Here is a 20,088-nt window from a genome sequence, read left to right as displayed (position 1 = left end):
AAGGGGGGATGGAAACGTCGGGGCAGGGACCCGGGACAGGGGCGGGGCGGGCCCAGCAGGGCTGCCACCTGCAGGGGCTGGGGGGGGTCGGGGTGTCTTGCTGGAGCCCCTGTAGCGGCTTTCATCCCTCAGGGAACACACGGACCTCCTCTTAGTGCCAGTTCATAGAAAGGCCATTTTTAATAAGAAAAGAGAAAAACAATTTGAAAGGCCCCGATTTCCGCGGTCAAAGGACAGAATCCGAAGTACCGGGGGGTGCGGTGCAGACACCTGGCTGGTCCCCGCGGCTGGGGAGGCGTCGCCGAGGCCTGCGGGTCCGCCCGCCTGCGGCGAAGGCGAAGGCGAAGGCGAAGGGCGCTCGGGCTCGGGTCGCGGCCTTGGGGCGCAGCGGCCTCAGGCGTTCGGGTTGGTTCTCATGAGCTCCACGTCCGCGTCCACCATCTCCCGGACCAGCTCCTGGACCCCGCGGGGGGGGGGGGGGGTGAGGGAGGGGCTCGGGAGCTCGGGCGACAGCCCCGCCCCGGCCGCCCCGCGCCCCGCTGCGCCCCGAGCCCTCCGGCAGGGGCACCCCCGCCCCCCGCCCCCCGGGCACCCCGCCCCCCGCGCCCTGGGGCCTGCCCCCCCCCCCCCCCGAGGCCCCAGCCGGGGGCAGGCACTCACATCAAAGGCGACCCGGGGCTTCCAGCTCAGCTTCTGTTTCGCTTTGGTGCAGTCGCCCTGCAGAAAGTCCTGCGGGGAGGGGCGGCGCTGGGCGGGCGGGGACGGCGGAGGGCGGAGGGCTCCGGCCCCTCCCGCTCCCGCCGCGCCCGCGTGGGGACCCGGCAGCCCCGCGGCCCAGCGAGTGCCCGGGACCAGGGACTGCTACGGCCACTGCTCCCCCGCCGCCCCCGCCCCCGCCCCCGGGCCCTCCCGCCGCTCCCCTCCCGGGGCGGGCCGCACCCGAGGACCCCGGCGGGACCCCAGTGGCCCCGCCCCAATGCCCACCCCCCACCCCAGTGCCCCCCCCCGCCCCCCGCCCCCCCCCACACCAGTGCCCCCAGGACCCCAGTGCCCCCTCCCCCCCGCCCCCCTAGACCCCAATGCCCCCCTAGGCCCCAGTGCCCACCCCCCGCCCCCCTAGACCCCAGTGCCCCCGCCCCCTGCCCCCCCACACCAGTGCCCCCCGGACCCCAGTGCCCCCTCCCCCCCCGCCCCCCTAGACCCCAATGCCCCACTAGGCCCCAGTGCCCCCGCCCCCCTGCACCCCTAGACCCCAATGCCCCCCTAGACCCCAGTGCCCCCGCCCCCTGCCCCCCCCACACCAGTGCCCCCAGGACCCCAGTGCCCCCTCCCCCCCACCCCCCTAGACCCCAATGCCCCCCTAGGCCCCAGTGCCCCCCCAGACCCCAATGCCCACCCCCGACCCCAGTGCCCCCTCCCCCCCGCCCCCCTAGACCCCAATGCCCCCCTAGGCCCCAGTGCCCACCCCCCGCCCCCCTAGACCCCAGTGCCCCCGCCCCCTGCCCCCCCACACCAGTGCCCCCCGGACCCCAGTGCCCCCTCCCCCCCACCCCCCTAGACCCCAATGCCCCCCTAGGCCCCAGTGCCCCCGCCCCCCTGCACCCCTAGACCCCAATGCCCCCCTAGACCCCAGTGCCCCCGCCCCCTGCCCCCCCACACCAGTGCCCCCAGGACCCCAGTGCCCCCTCCCCCCCACCCCCCTAGACCCCAATGCCCCCCTAGGCCCCAGTGCCCCCCCAGACCCCAATGCCCACCCCCGACCCCAGTGCCCCCACCCCCCCGCCCCCCTAGACCCCAATGCCCCCCTAGGCCCCAGTGCCCCCGCCCCCTGCACCCCTAGACCCCAGTGCCCCCGCCCCCTGCCTCCCCCACACCAGTGCCCCCAGGACCCCAGTGCCCCCTCCCCCCCGCCCCCCTAGACCCCAATGCCCCCCTAGGCCCCAGTGCCCCCGCCCCCCTGCGCCCCTAGACCCCAATGCCCCCCTAGGCCCCAGTGCCTCCCCACCCCAGTGCCCTCTCCCCCCAGTGGCCCCTCCACCCCTCCCTGCCCTGTCCGCAGCGGGGCGCTGGTGCCCCTCATCCAGGGGACCTGGGGGGCCTCGAGCTCTGGAACCCCGAGGGCTCGCACGGGGGAGGGGGCAGCACACCCACAGGCACGTAAAAGGAAACCGAAGCTCAGGAGCTCAGGGTCACCGCCAGGAGGACGGACCGGCCTGTGCTCCCCGCGTTCCCCCCCTCCCCAGCAAGGTATTGGCTGGCGGAGCCGGCTCCTGTGCAGGAAGGCCGAGCAGCCACCTGCCCCAGCGGGCCTCCACCCTCCTCACCCACCGAGGTGTCCGCGTCTACAGGCACTACCGACCACGGGGTGGCCCCGGGCCTCGCCCTGCAGCTGCTCGGGGCAGCGCTGGCCCTTCCGGAGCCTCCCCGGAGGGCGACTGCCTGCAGGAGTGGCCACAGCACAGGGTGTGATCCTGCTCGGGGCCCTCACCACCGCCTCTTAGTACAGGTCTCTGCAGACCACCGAGGAGAAAACCAAGATGAGAATTCCAGGATGATTCGGAAAAAGAAAGGGAGGGAGGAAGAGAGGAGGAAAAGAGACCATTCTGGGGGGAGACGGGCGTTGAGCATTGCGGGTGCAAATGCTTTCATCCAAGGGTGCACAAGGCGGGTCTAGAAGAATGGGAGGCAGCCTGACGGGGAGCCTCAACCACGGTAAACACCCCCCGGAGAAGGATCCCGGACGCACAATGTTAGAGCCACCTGAACCAGCTGCATGGGGTGAAGGCAACGGATGGGTGATGCACCTGCTGCGGCAAGCCCGCCCCAGGGATTTCTGTCCGAGTCCCTGAAGGGTAGCGGGACAGGGCACTCAGGTTGACAGAGGCACAGGGGCTGGGCAGGGCCCTGGTCACAGCTAAGACCTCCCCATCCAAGGCTGTCGCGATGCTCTCGTGAATGAGAGCACAGCAGTCTGGCTTCTCGGAGCATCACCTGTGAGGCTGCAGCCCCCCGGGCCAGAGCAGCACCCCCGGGCCAGAGCAGCCCCCCCCACCCCCTGGCACAAGGTCAGCAGTAGCCTAGCCTGACAGCCCTTCCTCTCACCACCAGGCATTTTATCATCTCACATAGTCACAAGTTTGAAAAAGCCTAAGTACTATGGGAAGGTGTTTCGAGACAGCCACAACCCATGGATTCATGTGACTTTTATTACAGTATATTGTTATAATTATTCTATTTTATGATTCGTTATTAATTTATGTGCCCAATTTAGAGATTAAACTTTATCACAGGCGCGCAGGTAGAGGAAGAAACATAGAGTATATGGGGTTTGGTTGGGCGTCCAGCTCCGGGCGGGTTCAGGCATCCAGGGGCTTGGGGCTGGGAATGGACGCCCCTGGGGTGAGGGGGGCTCCTTACTGTGCCTTTGGGCCCCTTCTCCGACAGAGTAAGCTCAACAGCCCTCATTCTCCATCAGCCACCATTAGTTTTTAGGCTCGAACAACTCAAACTCCCAAAGGCTTTGCATCTCACAATACGCCGAGGTACTGATTTCCTCTTCCCGAGTGTTGATAATAGTAAAACTAAAGTTATTTCTGCTCCTGACAGTCCATATACAGATTTTTCAGGAAAGGTAGGATACAGAAGTTAATAATGAGCAATTCAACACCGCATGGAGCTGGAAATGTAAGTGGAAAAACAAATTAAATTCTCTTTCCTCTCCCTAAATAAACTTGTATGTACTTCCACAATACTTCTCTATTTTACTCTAAGCGTCACACAAAGATGGTCATTCTTTCCCCCCCCTCCCCGAGAGCTGTGAAACGTGGTGTCATGAAGCAACACCGCCCTCCCTCGATTCTATAGCCGTTGCGTAGCTCAAGTAACGTGGTCAGTGTTTAATCACGCAGCACTTGCTGTAAATCAACCAGCGTTGCATAGGATGCAATTCATGGCTCTGACCTTATGGTTAGCAAAACCCTAAAACCCAGTTTGGCTTCAAATGATCTCAGTAGGCTTGGGAAAGGGAGCTTTGTATTGTAATTATGTTTCCTGTATTTTCCTACAAGTAGCTCATAATATAAAAACAACTAGGGAACTACAATTAAGGAGAAAGAAAGCTGGCTCTCCAAAGCTCAGACACAGACATCGCTACCATACGCCGTAAAAGTATTTCATTGAAACCAGAGACGCACCCCGTTCAACTTCCCAATTTAGTTTTGAGCCCAACTCCTCCGTTCCAGCCTAGCAGCTAACTTTAACCTTCTGCCAAGGCTCTGTCTCCCTGAAATTTAATTAGACCAAGAGCCCTTGTGAAGGAAAAGGATGAGGTTCCACCAGAACCAAGCAGCAGCTCTCTGCGCCAGCTGCCGGGGGGCTAGCATCCAGACTCATCCTGTGCCTCCCTCATCGTGGGGCGTCCGGCTTGTCCCACACCTCCCCTTCCCTGAAGGACCTTCTAACTTCCTTCTGTTGTGTCCTTTCGAGAGAAGAGGCAGCAAATGGTTAGGCCGCAGGGTTTGGGGCACAGGGTGCACTTGGAGGGTGGTGTGGGGACGGTGTGGCATGGGAGCGCCGGTGGCTCTGGAATGACAGCGCGGACCTAGAACGCAGGGCCGCCTCCTTATGGAAGCTTCAAGAAGCTTCTTCATTACGTGAAGAGAGAAGGGGCCCTGGAAGCTTGATCCCTACCTGGACGGACGTCAGCAACTAGCTGCTCAGCTCGCAGGACTGTGTGGAGCAATGGGGTGGCGGGGGGCAGATGAGGTCACAATATAGTTTCCTTTTACATTTCACAAACCTTCTCCACGAGGGCGTGATCAGCTCCTCGGGACGAGAGAGAATGATTCATCTATTTTTGCTCTTTGCTTCATTTTTGACAGTTCAGTTCCTTCTTTATTTATAGGCTTAGAGTCGTAGGATGACAACAGGGGCAAGAGCTGATTAAAGAGAAGATTTTATGTACAGTTTCCAAGATGGACTTTGTGCGCTGGGTGGTCTGGAGCTTTTCTTTAAAAAAAAAAAAAAAGAGACAATAAAGCTCTGGGAAAAATTTAAAGCATTTCTATGTGAATATGACATTTCCTGAACTCTGGCTTCTGGTGTCTTCAGTGTTTCCATTGCTGTTCCTTAGGTGAGCTATACAGTTTCAACATGTGATTTATTATTGTCAAATTCAATTAGGTTTAGCTGAGCATTTTACAGCAGCACAACAGCGTGAGCGAGGAGGAAACGTGCATGTCCAGATGCCTGGAGCCCCCTGTCTTTCTCCGGGGCTCCCTGATGACCGCTGCCTCGCAGACCTTCAGGAGCTGTCCTCGGCCCGTGGCTGTCGAGGCATAAACCCCACAGGCCCAGTGCCAATGGCCTGGGTTGCAAACAGTGGCACGGTAGGAGGGCATGTTTTGCTGCAGCAATTTTTCAGGCTTTCCTGGCTTATGTTCTTGTTATAGTGAACTGATAAAGGGCCAGACCAAATCCTGGAAAAGTCATTAAGCCAGTTCCTGAGCCCACAGTAGTTAACATAAAATCCAGAAAAGGAGACACCATGCTGTGCTATTATCTTCTACTCAAACTACAGTCCCCTTTCCTCAGATCTCCTGGGTGCCTTTTTATCTCGATCAAGATAACGACACATCTTTAAATTACACCGGTTAGTTTTCTTTCCTCCCTTCACCCCCGCCCCCGCCCCCCAGCCTTTTTTTTTTAATTTTGAGGGTTGTTTAACACATTAGATGCCTTTGACACCCACCCACTTTCCCTAAAATCACTGTGGGGACTGCTCTTAAATAGACTGATGGCATAGGATAACTTCTCAAAGTTCATGGAGTCATGCTCTCTGTCCCCCCTTTTCACTGCGGTTGTGTTGGGGAAATTTTAATATTTATTTCAAATTATGTGTTGGATACGATGTTTCTCAACAGGTCAGCCTGTGAGGTTTGCAAAGCACATCTGTTTAGGTGGAGAAACATTTTGAAAGCGTGAGCTCTTTTGGCAGGATGTTGTTAAATTTCTAATGTGCATATTGAAATAAATTGACTCTTGAGTGCTATAAATAAGGAGAAGATGTATAGACAGGGGATGTTAATAAAGAAAACTAAGACCAGTAAAAGCCCTGGTTACACATCTTCAAGAGTTTAAAATATGGAGCTGTGAGGAACACTGGATATTCATTTCTTTCCTTCTACTTTTCAGAAAAAAAAAATTGAGGAATAGCTCAGGTTCCAAGGGAATAAAAGAATGAAACAAATTTGGTTCTTGATCTAACTTTATGCTAATGTGGAGTGAGCAGGAAAACTTTACTCTTGGGGAAATGCTTCTTTTTAGAGACGAAGAAATGCTAAGAACAAGACAAAGCAAAACAAAAAACCAAAAAAAAAAAAAAAAAATCAAGCAAAACAAACCAGCAAAATGGACCAAGCCTTAAAGTCGTTCAGAGTATCCCAGTCAAGATTCAGGACGTGCAGCCGGGAGTCGGTAAGAATGAGAAAAGTCTGAGAAAGTCTGCAATGTGGTATGTGTCCCACGGGGCAGTTTAAAGCCCTGCGCCCAGGAGCCTCCCCAGAGAGGGAGGGAGTCTCCGTGCGGAGGCCGCGGCCTAAGAACCCTATGGAACATTCCCCCCTTCGCTCCTGCTGCTGGCTATCAGCACAAACCCAAGCTGCAGCCAGGCCGCTCCTTACTGACAAGGGCCGATAAGAGACAAGAAGAAAGCAGCGGGCTGTCCCGTCTGCTCAGGAAGCTGGACTCAGTGGGCCTGTCCCTCAGCAGCCCCCAAACAATGCTGGGGCTCAGCCTCAGGGAAATTGAGTCAGTCAGCACCCGATCCAGAGCTACTGACAGAGGAGATAAAGTGGCAAAGGAGCAAAACAGAGTGAGCAGGCCCTGCACTGTGCCCCTGTCTTCAGTTCCCCGGGGGAGGCTGCTGAGGGGCACATGGCACAGGGCAACATGGGACACCTGTGCACATAGACTGAGAGCCTGCGGAGCCCCCATAGCCTCACGGATGGCACCTGTGCACCTAGACGGGCAGCCCGCAGAGCCCCCATCACCCCACGGATGGCACCTGTGCACCTAGACGGGCAGCCCACAGACCCCCCATCGTCCCACGGATGGCACCTGTGCACCTAGACGGGCAGCCCGCAGAGCCCCCATCACCCCACGGACGGCACCTGTGCACCTAGACGGGCAGCCCGCAGAGCCCCCATCACCCCACGGATGGCACCTGTGCACCTAGACGGGCAGCCCACAGAGCCCCCATCACCCCACGGACGGCACCTGTGCACCTAGACGGGCAGCCCGCAGAGCCCCCATCACCCCACGGATGGCACCTGTGCACCTAGACGGGCAGCCCACAGAGCCCCCATCGTCCCACGGATGGCACCTGTGCACCTAGACGGGCAGCCCACAGAGCCCCCATCGTCCCATGGATGGCACCTGTGCACCTAGACGGGCAGCTCGCAGAGCCGCCATCGTCCCCATGGTCACCTCCACCGGTGGCCTTGACTGTGAGCCCTGGTGGTGACCATCAGGATGTCCACAGTGACCTCTTGGACGGTGCCTCCAGGCGTCTCTAGGATCCTGTGACCCCTCGTTGATCCCATTTTTCTGGGTTGGGGACCACTTATTTTCAGGTGATAACATATGTCATTTGGAATCAGGAGCTGTTAAGAGCTACCCAACAGAGGGAGAGAACCCCTCCCCCTGTCTGCGTGCAGGCCCCCCCACCCAGCCCAGCAGAGCCTCTGTGGGAAGTGAGTGAGAACACTGTCTTCCCCATGTGTCCCCATGTGAACAGAGATACGGGGTGGGGTGGGGAGGACCCAGTTAGGGGAGAACTCGACTGATGGCGTTCACGGTGCCGCCTACGTATCGATGCTGCTTCCCTCCATGTGTTCTAAACATACGGTCAGCATACAAAGTGAGGTGGCGTTAGGCAAAGAGGTGACACGCACAGACAACACGATCGCGTGGGGGGAATGTAGGACTTAAACACGCTAACTGCCTTTTCAGTAGTTTTTTAAAAATACGGCGGCGAGAGTCCCTTCAGGCAGTCATGCTGGAGATGTGTGGAGGCGAGGACAGTGGGCCATCATCCTGCATGGGGTGCACACAGACCCACAGGGTATCCATGCCGTTCCTGCCCCCCCACCCAGGCCCAGCTTCTCCTGCCGCGTCTGACGGGGCAGGCATAGGGTGGCCCTCCAGCAGGGTCCCCAGAACCGTCCGGCCACGTGCACCCTCCGACCCCGGGGGCCCTGGGGCCTGTCCTGTGCAATCGGGCTCTGAGTGAGCGAGCAAAGGAAAGCATTTCTTAGAAGCTGTGCCTTACAGCTTTTGGGGAGCTGTCTGCTTGTAGGTCGGCGTTTAATCGGTTGCTTTAAATAAAAGCATCAGGGAGATTTTGGGGATGAAGTCTTGCATCATATGCATTACGAGGTGCCATGCCCTTCTGTACCTGTTGCACATCCCTAATTGTAATTGTAGAGTTAATTTTTGTTGTTGTTGTTAGCTTCATTTCTTGATCCCCGGTGCTTACAGGAGTATCAAGCTGGGGAAAGCTAGATTAAGTGCTGTAACCGGAGCCCTCTTGGTTCTGATTTCCTCACTGATCTTTGCTCCAAGCAGCTGATACGGGGGGCTGACTCACAGCTGTGATGCAGAGCCAGCTAATGAAAGGGAGATAAGATTGTTAGTGACCTCAGCATTCCAGGCTTCAAAGCCAGCACCATCTTCATTCGAAATTACTGGTTACTGTTAATAACTGGATCGAGGGTGTAAAGATTTACCCATGCTGGTAGGAGGTGACACAAACCCCGAGGAAAGGAGATAAAGCAGCTTTAAGTGGGCTGATTAAAGATTGTTGTGACCTAATTGGCGAGTGGCGCTCCGGAGCGCGAGGAGCAGGCTGCCTTTCTTTTGCCACTTGGAGGACTTTTTACCCTCAAAGCACTTTACATACATCAGCTAATTAAATCTCCAGACGATCACATTCAAAATGCAACTCAAGAGATCTTGCATCCGTTTCAGGTGGCTGCTTCCTGGGGACGAAAGCACCGCGCAAAATGTCTGTGCGGGTGAAAGCCCGACTGCCCTGCCGCTTACCTTCAGCCTGCCTGTAAGAGGAGGCACCTCGCCACCAGAGAGAGACAACTGGGGCCACGGGGACCCCCGACGGCATCAGGGGAAGCATCTCCCCTTCAGCTCAATCCCCTCCAGTTTGTCAGGAAATATGCCCTGCCCCTCAGAAAAGGCTCTGCCCTCCCTCTGGATATCAGTGCTAAGAATATTGTAAGTAATCCGAATGCCTCCACGGTAGAGATGGGGCATTTTTTCCTTTGGGGTTTTTCTCAATTTACATAGTATCATAGGTCACTCCAATTCAAGAAACTCACTTCAGTAATCCTTCCAATCCTTCCAATCTTTCAATTTATCCACCTGTCCATCCATCCTTCCATACATCCAACCATCCATCCATCCATCTCTTCCATCCACCCATCCATCCATCCTTCCTTCCATCCATCCATCCTTCCATCCATCCATCCATCCATCCATTCATCCATCCTTCCATCCATCCATCCATCCATTCATCCATCCTTCCATCCATCCATCCATCCATTCATCCATCCTTCCATCCATCCATCCATCCATCCTTCCTTCCTTTCCTTTCCATCCATCTATCCATCCTTCCTTCCATCCTTCCTTCCTTCCTTCCATCCATCCGTCATCCTTCTCCCAACCAGAATAAAAATTAGATGGCAGGGTCATTCAAATATACATCTCTAGATTCCTTCAAACATTCATTCCCTCACTAACTTGTTAAGAAATTCTAGGACTAACCTGGCAGCTGACTACATTCAAATTCTTGTTTTTCGGTTGTTTCTCTGGGGATTTTCGTACTGAGGAGAAAATTAAGACACCTACGATGACGTTTGTTAGTAAGGGTTTTGAGAGGCATGGAGAAGAGTATTAAGACAGAGACTAGTTTCTCTATGATTTTTATCTATCCATCATTTTGTTTCCTATCGTCACAGTTTGTAACGAGTTTACCTGGCTGCTGGGGGTCTGTACGACATGTTACCTTGCATTCTTTCTTTCGTATGTTTCTAAGAGGAACAGAATCCTATACCTGAACACATCTATAGAGAGATTTAAACAAATAATGTGATTAATGTCACAAAGCCCTCAGTGGTAGGGTTTTGGACGAGAAGCCAGGATTTCTGATTCTTAGTCCAGCGCTCACAATGCTCGGTAGTTCAAACCCTCACTACAAAGTCCTATAAGCAATACACTTTATACTTCATTAATTTAAGTGGCACAGAGATCTCTAAAGAATAAATACTGTGTCAACATATGGAAATATCAACATACTCCAATGCTAAAAAAAAAAAAAATTCTCCAATGCTGAAGGAAAGAGATGAACAGAGGAGAGTAGGTCCAGTATGATTCTACGTGTGTGAAGTTCCAGTACCCGCAACCTAACTGATGGCGACAGATGGTAAATCAGTGGTTACAGGGGAAGAGGATCAACAGGGAAGGTGTGCGAAGAAACTCTTGAGTGATGTTCTTCATCCTATGGGAGTGTAGCACACGTGAGCACATGCATTTGTCAAAATGGACCAAGATACACAGTGCAGGTCTGTGCATTTCCCCATATACAACTTCTATCTCAGCAACAAAAGATCTGTAGGCACCACCGCCAACACAGAGGTATTGCTGGAGAGACCTGGCGTCAACATCATGGCTCAACCACTTAGCTGTGTGGCCGTGGGGGGCAAGTTCCTCAGTCTTTCTGAGCCCCGGGTTTCAAATCTGGGGAAAACACCACCACCCATCCTGCAGAGTTGTGAGGAGTCAAGATGACACATGGACTGTAGCTACCAGTGCGTCTGATTTATTTTACACCGTTAGGGCTAGCTTTTGTAAGGTATAGGGAAAGCTATCCTTTTAATTTCTTGTAGTAACCTCATAGATGAAAATATAATCCTTTTTTTAAAAAAGGTTTTATTTATTTATCTATTTATAGCGAGTAGTGGGATGGGCAGAGGGGAAGGGAGAGAGAGAATCCCAAGCAGACCCCGCACCGAGTGTCATGACCTAAGCCGAAATCAAGAATCTGATGCTCAACCCACTGAGCCACCCAGGTGCCCCGAGAACGTAATTTTTTTTAGTGAGTTGTCTTACATGCTTCTATGTTACTTTAACCTTGCATGTAGCCTGACTTCTCCTATTTTAGATCATCATTTTTTGAATAATTGGAACCAGAATATATAGGATTTTGTATTCGACTTTTCCCCCAATTATCGTGAACGTCGCATATGCTCCTGACTGTTGGTTGCCAAATGCTTATAGTGTTGGAGCTGGGGAAGCAGCCGTGGACAGGCCAGGCCCTCGCCGTAAGCGGATGTTCTGGTAGGGAGAGAAGGTCAAGAGTACAGGAGACAAGAGAGACCGTGTCAGCTCCGGAGGTGCCGGACTAGCAGTGTGGAGGAAGGCAGCGTGATAAGGAGTAGGAAGGCTGTGTGGGAAGGCCTTCCCAAGAGGGGACACAGGACCGAGATTCCAAGGACCAGACGAAGCCAGTCACAGTGAGTCCTGGGGTAGGAGGGCATCTCGGGGGCACTGCAGGCACGCGGACCCGCAGGGAGCAGTACCCCAGTCCGAGGGTCAGAGACAAGGCCGCTGGGTCTGGACAGAGTGACGAGGGGCTCCGGGCCCAAGGCGAGGTGGGAGGGGTGGGACGGTCAGGCCTGCTGCGTGATCCCGGCCTTCCCCGGCAAAGCACATTTCGGAGACCTTGCTCCGGATCCTAAAGCATCCGCGACGGCCGGCCACCAGCACGGGCAGGCTGCCTCGGCCAGTTCTTAGTCGGATTTTCAGAGGCCAACACAGTTTTTTAAAGCGAGCATGGGCTTGACTTTCAGCTTAATGTTTAAAAGGGCGGAGGATGTACTTTTGTCTGGCTTGCTCCAACCCCTTTGCTCCCAAAGAAGCTGTCACTCTAGGGATCCCTGGGTGGCTCAGCGGTTTACGCCGCCTTCAGCCCAGGGTGTGATCCTGAAGACTTGGGATCGAGTCCCACGTCGGGCTCCCTGCGTGGAGCCTGCTTCTCCCTCTGCCTCTCTCTCTGTGTCTCATGAGTAAATAAATAAAATCTTAAAAAAAAAAAGAAGAAGCTGTCACTCTTTGATGTGCCGGTGCCACCCACCCAGAAGCCTCCAGCCACATTGAGGGGATCAGGCCCGGGCTCCTTCAGTTGGGGGTCGGGACCCTGCCCAGCTGGGCCTGGGACGCGGGGCCTGAGGGACCTCCTGGGGCAGAGGGCAGGAGCCGGCCTGCTGTGCTGGCACCTGCAGGGTGGGCGGGGCTGCCTGTGGACCTGGTGGCCCACCCGTCTGCCCTTGCCCCGTGCAAGCAGAGTCCCCGCAGCCGAGGGGGCCATCCACACCCGCTCCCCGTCGGAAGCCACCTTCCTCTCCGCCGGTTGTCAGGGGACTGGGCATAGCCCCGAAACTTGCTTGGGTTTCCCTTTTTTTTAAAAAAAACAGATTCTATGTAATGACAGTTCCCTGAGCTGCAGGGAGACCGGCGTTCGACCCAAACCGCGGGGTCGGGCTCGCGCTCTGAGCCACTGGAGGCTTCAGGTGCCAGGCCCGAGCGCGGGAGGTTTGCACATGGCGTGGGCGCCGCGTGGGTGGGGGGGCAGCACTGGGGCGGCCGAAGACTCCCCGCGGGGCTGAGCCCCGGCCAGGCCCGAGCCAGAGCCTTTCGGCTGCGTCAAGCGCGTTTACAAACGCTCGCAGCGAGGTCACCTTTCCCCTAACCTCGCCGCCTCCATTAGGGCCGACCTACTTGCAAGGAAACGCCTTGTACGTTCGTTCACCTGAGTGGCCCCTGTCCCTCCACGGACACACGGCCCTGTTGTGGCTCTCGATGCGATGCCCACGGCCCGCAGCTGAGGAAGTGCGGTTAGCTCAGGGGCCGGAGCCGGAGCCGGGCGGCCCACGCCTCCCCGGCCCCGCAGGACGCTCCGTCCACGCCGCCCTACCCACACGGCCGCTCTAATCTCTGGCTTGTGGCAGGAGGAAGTCCGAGAGGCGGCCTTTCACATGACATCATAAAAGCCTGATTTATCGCCAGCCACCAAACATCTAGAAAATCATAACATCCTTTCAGGAAAATGCAGTGGAAAATAGTCCGCTTGGCTTTGATGGAGCCCTGGGGGGGACTCCTAGCGCGGTGCCCTGCACAGCAGCCCCTGGCAGTGCCCCGCCGGCCCTGGGGCGGCCTCACACAAAGCCCGGCGGGGCCGCCTGCACGGCTGCCCCGGGGAGCACGGCTTTAACGTCGCAGAGAAACAAGGCCTTGGTCCCCGCTCCGCCAGCGGCCCTGAAACAACACCGGAGCGTACGTGAAAATGCTCTGGAGACCGGGGCTCCACCCGGATGTGAGGAATTATCGATCACAGAAATGTAAAGGCCACAGCCCCTCCCAGGGCCCGCGGCGGGGCAGGGCCGGGTGCTGGGCCTCCCTGGGGCCCCAGCCGTTTGCTCCCTCTGCCTTCCTGGCACTGCCCGGGGGACACGGCTGCGCTTACGCTGCCTCCCCCGGAGGGTTTCCAGAGGACGGTCCTCCGTGCTGCCATCCCTAATGACTAAGGGGGCCAAGAGAGGACGGACAGGACGCGCTGCGAACGTCGGGGGCTGTTGGGGGGCACATCCTTCCATGTGCGGGCTCCCTGCTGCTTCTCCTGCTCCGTGGGCTGATGAAAGCACCAGGCAGGGCCTCACCCTCCCCGGTGTGCGGCGTGTGCACCTCACTCTGCAGAGACGCTCAGGGAGGGACGAGGCTGCAGTCCCGGGGGGTTCTGGACTCGGGCTGCATCAGGCCCACGGAAGCTCACGGGCACTGAAAGTGGGCTCGTCTTTGTGGACTGACAGCAGTTCAGAAGGTCCTGGGCCCAAGAGCCAGCCACGGCAGGCTTGTGAAGATTGGGGCAGGGCTGACGGGCCCACTCGGGGTGGGAGGGCTGGCAAAGGTGAAGGCCGGGACTTGGTTCAAGGTCACGCCCACTGTGTCACAGCGACGCCTCAATTGAGTGGTTCGGGGACTTCCGTGGATCAGACTCCCGAGCGTCTACGCAGCCCCGTGCAGGGGCCTCGGCGGGTGCTCAGCGGAGGGGAGAGGCCGGCTTGGGGTGCCCAGGGCCCGAGCCCAGCAGCCCTGTGCACCCTGTCAGCTCCCGGAGTGTGCCTGCCCCCTGGAAAGGCCTCCCCAGGGGTGTGTACAGGAGGACAGGGGGTGCAGGGCTGAGGCCTAGCTCTGGCCTGCGGGTGAGCTCCTGGCCCCAAGCTCTCCTCATCTGTAAGGGAGGGGAGGGACGGACCCCAAGGACTTGTATGGTTCCTCCTCCGAGGCCCTGCTGGTGCCCGCACAGCTATGCCCCTGCATCGGTCCGCACAGAGCCGTTCCTCGGAGCCGTGGCCCTCGGGTCCTGCTCCAGCGGGGCCTCCGTCCGGCTCAGCCGCAGCCCTGCACTTCGAGTTCATTCCAGGCAGAGCGGGGCAGTGGGGGGGGGGCTGGTGACCCAGTGCAGGGTCAGGTGACAGAGGCCTTCCATGTCTGGTTGCACCTCCGGCCGGCGAGGCTGGGTGCTCACGGCTGGATGGCCCTGCGCGGGGGGCATGGGTGGGAGGCAGGTGGCCCGAGGGCGGAGGCAGGGTTCGGGTAGTGAGGGGCTGCACGGGGCCCAGGGCGCCTTGGGCCTTCCCACAGTCCCCGCAGAGGCACCCCCGGACGTCTGGGGAGCTTTCCCTGTCGCCGGCCAGACTGGCTGTTTCCAGCACGTTGCCTCCCCGCCGGAGCACAGAGGCACAGGCGTGCAGGGCGAGTGGTGCTGACAGCGGAGCCGCTTGCCACGGACACAAGTCACAGGGGAGTGGCCTGTCCTGCCGCAGTGTGGCCGGGTCAGCAAGCCTTGCTCTCGGCCTGGCTCTCGGCCAGGTTCCCCTTCCGGGGCCAGTGAGCCGCCCCTGCTCCCAGCCCTGGCCGTTCAGGACCCGGGTGCCGGGCGCTTCGGCTGCCGCTCGCTGCAGAAGTCGGGATGTTCCCACTTTTTTTTTTTTTTTTTTTTTTTTAGTTTTCTGTTCAGATTTTATTTGAAATCTAATTCAAATTGTCAAAGCTACAAAAGGGGGGAAGACATCTGTATTATTTTTGCTAAGTCACAACATCTCAGAAGCCCTGGGCCCAGTCACCAGTTTAGGGGTGGGGGCGCGGGGAGCCCTCGGAGCTGGCGGTGGCGACAACTACGTGCGGGCCCCTCGGCCCATCTGCAAGCGGGTCATCGGCCCAGCCCCGTGCAGCTCCAGGAGGAAGTGAGGCTCCAGGGAGAGCCCAGTGTCTGTTCACGGTAGGGCCTGGATTCGAACCCAGGTCTCTCCGAGCAGCCCTGCAGGGTCACAAGAGGGGGAGGGGACTGCAGCCCTGCAGGACTTGGGGCATGGAACCCTTTCCAGAGTAAACACCCCCGAGCTGGGTCGTGAAGAGTGAGTGGGAGGGAGGACAGCAAAGGGCAAAGGTAAAGACAGCGTAGGTGTCGGAGCAGGGGGCGAAGGGCACAGAGGCGTTAGCGTCTCCGGGACTGGTAGTGGGGGCACCCGGGCTCCGTGCCCCGGGCTGGGCCTGAGCGCGAGGCTGGCAGGGCCCCAGCGCAACCCCGGCACCCACACTCACTACCCCAGCCTCAGTTTCGTTATTTTTAAATGTGTCACATGCTACCTGTAAGGCCGTGGCTGCGCCAGGGTCTAGGCTGCCCGATGCCCCGCAGGCTGCCGGATGTGCCATGTGAGGCTCAGGGCTCCAGCAAGAGGCCCTGGGGCCGCAGTTGCCCTGTGCCCATCCTGCTCTTCCTCATCACTGACTTAAGCCTCAGCCTGAAAAGCAGGTGCACCGGGCAGAGGGACTAGGCTGCGAACCCCAGTTCGGCACTTGTGAGATGAGCACCGCGCCCGGAGCTGTGGCCAGGACACGGGGGCGGGTGAGGCTTGGCCCGAGGGCCCACAGCTGTCCTCCGCCCCCTCCCGGGCCCAACTCTCTGCCTGCCCCCTCCGAGCCCCTGCCGACCTCCTTTCCCGCTACACCTGACGCACTGTGCCTCCTGCCCGGCTGCGGGGCTGCACGCACATCAGTGGGGGGAGCCCATGGGGGGAGCCCAGGACCCCGCGAGGATGCCACTGAGGGACAGAGGTCAGGGATGCAGACATGTGGGCAGAGTGCGGAGTGGCCGGCAGGGAGGAGCGGGCCGGGTGCTCCATAGCTCTGCGCCCAGGGCGGCCCTCCAGCTGCCAGCCCTGCACACTCACTAGGTGGTTTCCAGCCAGTGTGTGGGCTCATTCTCCCGGGGACCTCACGTGTAGGTCATCTCCATGTCGCAGATGAGGGAATGGGGAGTCAGGGAGTCGCCTAAAGTCACGGAGTCGGTGGGGATGGAGGGGAAGGAGCCTCGGCCTCCGGCCTGCTTCACCCCGCAGCCCTCTGCCTCTGACCACTGGGGCTCCTTCCCCCGATGGCATAAAAGCCCCCCGCAGGCAGAAAGCGGTTTGAGGCCCACTGCAGGGACTCGCGGGTGCAGGTGCGAGCAGCCTGCGGGGCACAGTCTCCCCTCCTGGCGCCCGTCCAGCTCCTGTCTGTGCCCGAATCCTCCCAGCGGCCCTAGTGTAACGGCTCCGTAGTCGGCCCGAGCTCCGAGGGGGTGGGAGGCGCCTTGCCCACCTGCCCCTGTCCTCGGCACGTGGACGGTGCCCGGCGCCCAGGAGGCTCCCGGCGAGGAGCCGCGACGGATGCGGGTGCTCACACCGGAGCGGTCCAGCCCCTCCCTCGACGCCCGCCTGTTCCCTCCCCTGCTGCGCCCTAACCATCACCAGCCCCTCCCGCCCCTAAGATCCTGGTGGACGTCGGCGCTTCTGTATTTTGTCCACGTCATTCATTTCCAAATCCTTCGCTGTCAGATTTCCGTCTCACGGCCCTCGGACTACGGGCACTGGATGACGGTCCCCTTCCCCGAGGACCGCGTTTCCCGGCTGCAGCGTCCCTCCTCTCCCTGCAGCGATGCCCATGTTGTCAGAGGCTCGTCCTGACGTCCCTTCAGTTAGAAACCCCTATTAGTCGCCAAATAAAATCCAAATTCTCCCACCGACTTCCAGTATCTGACAACGTGATCCGACCTACTTCTCCGGGTTTACTCCCTGCCTTCCGCGCACGTCGGACAGCCCAGCAGGCCCGCGCAGGCTCAGGATGCCCCCACCGTATGCCCCCGCCCCCGGGGACTGAGCGTGAGCACACCCGGCTTGGTGCCACGAGGCTGGAGGGGCCGGTGAACTCCCCGCGGTCTCGCTTGGCCCGCCCCAGCCCCCGTGGCGCGGGGTCAGCCCCGGCCCTCCGCAGCCGGGGAGGACATGGCTTTGCGTGCGGCCCCCTGCGTGGCCCAGTCACTTGGCTCTCCGGCTCTGGGTGTCGGCTCAGATTGTGGGTTGAGCCCCGCGTCGGGCTCTGCTTCGGAGTCTCCCTGCTCCCTGTGTCCCTCGCTCTTGCTCTCTCGCATAAGCAAATAAGGTATTTACAGAAAGAGAAAGAAAGCACTTTGCTAAAAGGCGACAAAGACCTGGTGGGGGTTGGGGGAGCTGAGCAGGGGCCGGGGGACCCTCTCCCTCTCCAGGGGAGCAGTGGCCAGGGACTCGGGAACCAGCCTGCCCGATATATGACTTGAAGCTGTCCTCTTCGTGAGGAGATGGCCTGTCTGCCGAATCCTCGCACTTACAGAGCATCCGATTTGCCACAGAGGCGGGACGCGGAAGACGCAGGGGATCGGGGCGCGGCTCAGAGCCCAGCAGAAGCAGCAGAGCCCCGAAGTCAGGTAGTCCCCACAGCCCCGGGGAGAACGGGGAGAAATATCGCCTTGCCTTCGGCGTGCAGGGGCAGGGATTTGGGCTGGGATTTTTTTTTTTTTTTTTTAGCAACAGTCCCCAGTGGGCAGAAGGGTCTGGAAGCGTCCATGTGGCTGAGACTCCAGTTACCCAAGCCGCCACGGTGCCTCCAGCTGCACACAGAAGCCAGTCACGGCGGCTCACTGGCCCGGGTCGTGAGCGGGGCCAATGGAGGGGAAAGGGAGGAGAGGTGGGGACCCACTCTTTTGTGGGGCAGACAAGGCCCCGCCGAGAAGAGGGTGTCTGGGCTGAGTCCTGCAGAGTCCCGGACGCCTTCTGCAGCCACCTGGGAAGGGCCAGCTGTTGCTCCTTCTAGGGTGGCCTCCGCTCCGTCTGGACCTACATCAGACCCGTCCCCGGGGAGCCAGCTGAGGGGCCTCTGGTCTTCCCCCAAGGCCGGCGGCTCTACACTCTTCCCACTGACACAGCTCCACGTGCACATCCTTGGGGTGCAGGGGGCATCTTCCCAGCGCAAGGGACGCGGTGTGCCCACTGCCCTGCCGTCTGCCTACAGCGAGCCCAGGACGCTGCCCTGGAGGGCGGACCCCACTCCTCGGTGAGAGGCAGCAAGGCCTGATTTGATGAGGACAGGCCTGTGCTCTAGGATCTGGCCAACGGTGTCCTCTCCTCTCAGGATTTTCCTACTATTGTTCCTTCCAGGTGACGATGTGAGCAGCGTGACTCCGCGGGAAGGGCGGCCACAGGCAGCCCCGTCTCCTAACACACCCGCACATTTCGGCCTCTAGGCTTGTGTGAACGCTGCGCTCTCAGAGTTGCACACTTGTCAGGAGCTGCCTACGAGCTGCAGTCGGTAACCAGGAGGCTCCACAGGCCGTTTCCACATCACCCCCAGGGCTGCCCCCAACGTCTGGCTTCATTTGGTAACTAGCAACACAATGGCACTGAATTTACCTGAGAAAAACCTACAAAAAGCATCACTTCCACTGAATCCTTATTCCTCGCTGTTCTAGATGAGAAAGTTTCCAAAGACTGTTAAAAATAGACAGTTACGGGGGATCCCTGGGTGGCTCAGCGGTTTGGCGCCTGCCTTTGGTCCAGGGCACGATCCTGGGGTCCCGCGATCGAGTCCCACGTCAAGCTCCCGGCATGGAGCCTGCTTCTCCCTCCTCCTGTGTCTCTGCCTCTCTCTCTCTCTCTCTATGTCTATCATAAAAAAATAAATAAATCTTTAAAAAAAATAGACAGTTACGTTTTCCTCTCTACAAGGAAGAGCACGGCTCTTGCTTCCGCAACCAGAACGCAAAGCTGTTTTGCACAGAGCGCTGAACCTGCTAGCTTCATGACCCTCGCGTGCACAGGGGGCTTAGGTAATCACCGCTCCTGGATCACGAAACATCGCAACTACCAACAATTTTAGATGAAATCACTCTCGTAAAATAGCTGCATTTTATTGGCCTAAGTGTAAAAATACTGTGGTGGTTGCTGGCTGCGGGCTCCCTCCTTGGTGTTTCTGCAGGCTGTGACAGAGAGTTCTTGGTGATAAAGGATCTAAAACCTAAGCCATCTTCTCCCTACGGCTCTTCCTTGACTTTATTGCTCTGAATCTGCAGATATAACATAATGGCTGTAAAGCCAACACTATACAGAATCAGAACCAGAGAGGACATGGCCTTTTCCTTTTTAAGGCAAGCTTTTAAAATACAGAAATGTCATTAGAATTATTATTTTTTTTTAAAGAAGCGTTAACTTGGAATATTGCTACAAAACAGCACTCACATGCCAGGTTTCAGATTTTGCTAAAAATCACCTGCCGTACAATGGCTTCGGTGGCACAGCGCATCGGCCCTTTCTGGCCATCAGGGCCCTGTTGGAGACCGATACTGCGATGCGGCTCTCAGCAAATAGATCTGGGTGCTTGGAAGACATGAGACTTCCTCGCTGTGGGGTTTGTGCACAGTCTCGCTATGACTCACCTCCACCAGGTATGCATCACTCACCCCTTAACAGATGAGAAAACTCGGTCTCAGAGGTCAATTTGGGAGCTCACACTATCTGATGATTTCTCAATCTCAGTTTAACATATTAGACTCATGTGTTACGTGACAACAAGGTTAAAAAGTTTGTGACGTTGTGTATGTAGCCTCTT

General features: G+C 58.1%; 1 protein-coding gene across 1 annotated transcript in view; it reads right to left on the bottom strand.

Moving 5' to 3' along the window:
* Positions 1-155: 155 nt before the first annotated feature.
* The window catches only part of GMDS (GDP-mannose 4,6-dehydratase), a 578,975-nt gene continuing 559,042 nt past the window's right edge, over positions 156-20,088 (bottom strand). Inside the window, exons 10-11 of the mRNA XM_041772059.1 lie at positions 661-729; positions 156-456 (exon numbers count right to left, since the gene is read on the bottom strand). Of these exons, the coding sequence (XP_041627993.1) occupies positions 394-456; positions 661-729 (132 nt within the window). The 3' untranslated portion in view covers positions 156-393. The remainder of the gene's footprint in view (positions 457-660; positions 730-20,088) is intronic.

Source organism: Vulpes lagopus, chromosome 10 (assembly GCF_018345385.1).
Source record: "Vulpes lagopus strain Blue_001 chromosome 10, ASM1834538v1, whole genome shotgun sequence".
Taxonomy (NCBI): domain Eukaryota; kingdom Metazoa; phylum Chordata; class Mammalia; order Carnivora; family Canidae; genus Vulpes; species Vulpes lagopus.
This window is presented reverse-complemented; position numbering and strand designations above follow the sequence as displayed.